Source organism: Cryptomeria japonica, chromosome 2 (genome assembly GCF_030272615.1).
Source record: "Cryptomeria japonica chromosome 2, Sugi_1.0, whole genome shotgun sequence".
NCBI lineage: Eukaryota > Viridiplantae > Streptophyta > Pinopsida > Cupressales > Cupressaceae > Cryptomeria > Cryptomeria japonica.
The window spans coordinates 320,570,613-320,574,939 of NC_081406.1; the positions used below are offsets into that span (position 1 = coordinate 320,570,613).

General features: G+C 33.5%; 1 protein-coding gene across 1 annotated transcript; it reads right to left on the minus strand.

The window, feature by feature from the left end:
* Positions 1-467: 467 nt before the first annotated feature.
* LOC131027225 (blue copper protein) lies at positions 468-2,209 on the minus strand. Its single transcript, XM_057957231.2, has 2 exons — positions 1,902-2,209; positions 468-911 (listed from the first exon to the last, which is right to left on the minus strand). The coding sequence occupies exons 1-2, from the start codon at positions 2,098-2,100 to the stop codon at positions 652-654; spliced, it is 459 nt and encodes a 152-aa protein (XP_057813214.1). The 5' UTR covers positions 2,101-2,209; the 3' UTR covers positions 468-651.
* Positions 2,210-4,327: the final 2,118 nt, after the last annotated feature.

A 4,327-nucleotide genomic window follows, 5' to 3' on the forward strand; every position in this document is an offset into this window, starting at 1 on the left:
CTTAACCACTGGCTTAATGCCAAACTTCATTGCATCATTAAAGAAATGTCAAAGTTATGTCACTCCCAAATCAATATGAAAATATACTAATAATATATGAGAAGTGTTTCTTTCAACAATAGAAAAAACTCTCATTCATTTATTTAAGCGAACGTATTGCACTGCATCTTGCCTGGCCTTATGACAAATTTCCCCAAGTAACGCAATGGTCAACAACCTTTCTTAACCACTGGCTTAATGCCAAACTTCATTGCATCATTAAAGAAATGTCAAAGTTATGTCACTCCCAAATCAATATGAAAATATACTAATAATATATGAGAAGTGTTTCTTTCAACAATAGAAAAAACTCCCATTCATTTATTTAAGCGAACATATTGCACTGCATCTTGCCTGGCCTTATGACAAATTTCCCCAAGTAACGCGATGGTCAACAACCTTTCTTAACCACTGGCTTAATGCCAAACTTCATTGCATCATTAAAGAAATGTCAAAGTTATGTCATTCCCAAATCAATATGAAAATATACTAATAATATATGAAAAGTGTTTCTTTCAACAATAGAAAAAACTCCCATTCATTTATTTAAGCGAACATATTGCACTGCATCTTACCTGACCTTATGACAAATTTCCCCAGATAACTCAATGGTCAACAACCTTTCTTAACCACTGGCTTAATGCCAAACTTCATTAGCCCAACATCACAGTGCTTTCCATTGCCTACACCACAAGCAAAGTAATAATTCGTAACCTTTTTTAATTTAAAAGCGAATCCCTCTCCAATTCCTTGAGTGGGATCTGCCAATTTTATTCCACCACTAACATTACATTTCTTGTAACTTGACTTGTCCTTCAGCAGCAACACATTGTGTGGCAACGAGCTTGATGTTGGAATAGAGTACTTGAACACTGTAATGAAAAGAAAATCAGTTAATATAAATATGAAATAACAAATCCAATATTTCAGGTTGGAATATGATCCGCAATAATGGTGTCATGAGTAAAATTTGACTATCATATAAATGAATATAAAGCATTTTGATTTCACAAATGTCGATGGGTTATAGAATATAATCTTAAACATTGATAGACTAATGGTGTTGTGGCTAAAATTTAACTACAACACAAATCAATACAAAGTATTCCAACTTCACAAATGATAATGGATTAAAGAATATGATCGAAAACATTGATAGGTTAATGGTGCTGTGACAAGAATTTAAGTACAACACAAACAGATACAAAGCATTCAAATTCACAAACATTACTAGGTTATGGAATATTGATCCAAAGTATTGATAGAATGGTACTGTGACTAAAACTTAACTGTCACATAAACATATACAAAAACATTCTAATTCCAAAAGCATTGATTGATTATGTAACATAATCCCAAATATTGACAGATTATTGATGTCGTGACTAGAACTCAACTTCAAAACAGACAAATACAAAGTATCCCAATTTCAAAAGCATTGAAGGATCATAGAATATAATCCCAGACATTGCATTGATAAATTAATGGTGTCCCAACTAGAACTTAACTACCACACAAACAAATACATAACATTCCAATTTCACAAACTTTGATGGTTTATGGAGTATGATCAGAAGATTCGACTGATTAAGTGGTGTCATGACTACAACCTAACTACATATAAACAAATACAAAGTATTTCAATTTCAGAAACATCGATGGGTTGTAGAATATGACCTCAAACATTGATAGATTGTATAATGACATCATGACCAGAACTCAACTACAACACAATTAAATACAGAGTATTTCAATTTCACACAAATTGATAGATTATGAAGTATGATCCAAAACATTAATGAAAAATCAAATCGGACAAACAGTTAAACCATTTGTAGTCATGAGTTTTATGGAACTCTTACCCAGCACATCATTGACATAAATTTTGCCTGCCTTTGAGATCCAGTCACTGTAGTTGTAACCATAACGCCATCCTTCACTTCCCCCCACACTGATGTTTCTTGCACCAGCATACTCAACATGCACAGAAGAGACCCAGAAAAGAATCACTATGAATAAAGAGAGAAAACTCCATGATCTGTAAGCCTTCAAAGCCTCCATTGCAGTTTCCAGTCACAGAAAAAACAATGGGCAATCCATGCAGAAATACATCTTCCCTCCCCTGTTGAAAACATTTGAGGGCATTATCAGCCAGCTCAGATCACTGAAACCGAGATGCACGACTACGTTCCGTTAACGGCACAAAGATTTGCAATAGAAGCATTCATTTCAAGGAAAATATTCTTTAGTTAAAAGCAATATATCATTGGACTCTGAAGTAAAAGTTGGGGAATTTTTAAATTATTTGAGTCAGTTTGAGATTTCAGCGGAACTGAGGTGGTCACATGGTGGTCATTGCTTTTCTATTTCTTTCGCGTGTAAATCCAGCGAGGAGGTAACTGACAAAGGAATTTAATAGCGGAAATTCTTCAGACTTTCTAAAACAGGTAATGAAGTATTTTTTAAATGCATTGTTACACAAGTGTTTTCTTATATGTTAATGCATTCAATCTTTCTTGTTTCAGAGCTCAAGATATGAATCTTGCCAAGCATTTTAATTGCATTTAACTTTTTCAACTTTTTCTTTTACAAATCAAAAGCACCTAACAATACCATCTGTAAGTCTGTAAATTCAATTTCAGTTGAGCAAAAGGTGGATGGTATTTATGTGTGCATGTGTAAAGCAGTTGCAGATTCTCTATCCTCAAAAAAGTAGGTTGAGAGAAGTGCCCATATATCTGCATACTGATCATCATATTTTGTATTTTTTAATTTCTATCATGCAATTTTTCATCCTTAAAAAGGGGGTTAGGAGAAGTGCCCCAAACATCACCAAAAAAAAAAAAAAAAATAATTATTTACATTTTCATTTTAATTATATGTATATGTAAATTTTAATTTTTAGCAATATGAGTGGATTGTGTAATGACGTTGTGTCTATTGTGATTAAAGAGAAGAAAAAGAGAAAAAAACCTTTTCAACTTGTAAAATAGGAGAGAGGGTCTCATATTGGAGTGAGTTCTATAGTGCGCATAAGAGTTGATCAAATTGGGGTCTATAATAGAGTACTTAATTAATTAAACTATTCAAATTATTCCTAAAATGTAGGAAAAATCATACCAACCAATGTTCAGAATATATTTGTCTATAATTAGTATTTATTTGTCCTAAAAAGGTAGGGGACATAAAAGTCTTACTAGATAGATAAAAAATGATTTGGATTTGACTTTATTTGTCCCAAAAAGGTCGTAGACATAAAAGTCTTACTAGTTAGATAAAACATGATTTGGATTTGACACAAATTGTACAGATACTATACTCCTAAGATTTGCAACCTTTCCTATAATATCATGTACATACATTAAAAAGATATACTTTAATAGTCCCACCTACATATTTTATAACCACCCATAATAAAGTTTTGTTTTTGAGAAACAAATTGCTTTGTCAACAAAATCCATGCCTAATTGTCCCATCATACAATCAAATACATCCCATAATATAATACTATTTTTCAAATATAAAATTTTCTTTAAATAAAAAGTATGGCCAGACGCCCCACTAATCATACTCAAATGCCTAATTACTAGTCACTTCCTCCTTTAATACTTGCACAGAACATACTCGAAAATGTAAGGCTCGCCAATGAAGCCATCAAAATGAGAGTGTTGAGATTTAGGTGCCATCAACCTTGTAAATCCATATTATTAATTACTCCTAATATTATTTGTATTCACTCATAAGAGATGGAGGACTTCACCAAAAGTGGTAATTAATATTTTATTGGTACAATAAATATGATTTTATTGGCCTTGGTAATTTTTAATTTATTGGTAAAAGAATGGGTCATAAAAGGAGAATGATGAAACGAGACCGTGTGACTCTTCTGTGCAAGCTAGGGTTTCCTGGCCTGCAATTTTACTTCGCTATCACTATGTTTAGGGATCTGTTCAAGGGGTGTTTGGTTTGGGTTTTTCCTGATGTGGGGTGTGGGTGTGTTGAGGGGTGTTCGAGGTTTCTTTTGGTGTTTTCCTTGCTAGTTTTGGGAGTGTTAGTCTTCACATTTTCTTTGCAATTGTTTGGCTCTCTTAGCTGCAACAGGGAGGCTGGTTGAGGGTTTTGGCTAGAGTTGGAATTTGATTTGGTGTAGTGTGTTAAATTGCCGCATCTTCTTTCTTTTCTTGGTGCCCTTGGGGGTCTGTTTTTGAGGTTTTGTGTGGAGCTCTTTGTGGTTGCCTTTTCTTAAGGGGGCATTGCATGATTGTGCACAAATGCCCATATATGGGGA

What these genes read in the sequence shown, in the direction of transcription:
- LOC131027225 (XM_057957231.2), bottom strand. Translation starts at nt 2,100, where the DNA reads ATGGAGGCTTTGAAGGCTTACAGATCATGGAGTTTTCTCTCTTTATTC. An exon ending in TTATGTCAATGATGTGCTGG is followed by an intron (nt 912 to 1,901) that starts GTAAGAGTTCCA and finishes TTTTCATTACAG; the next exon opens with TGTTCAAGTACTCTATTCCA.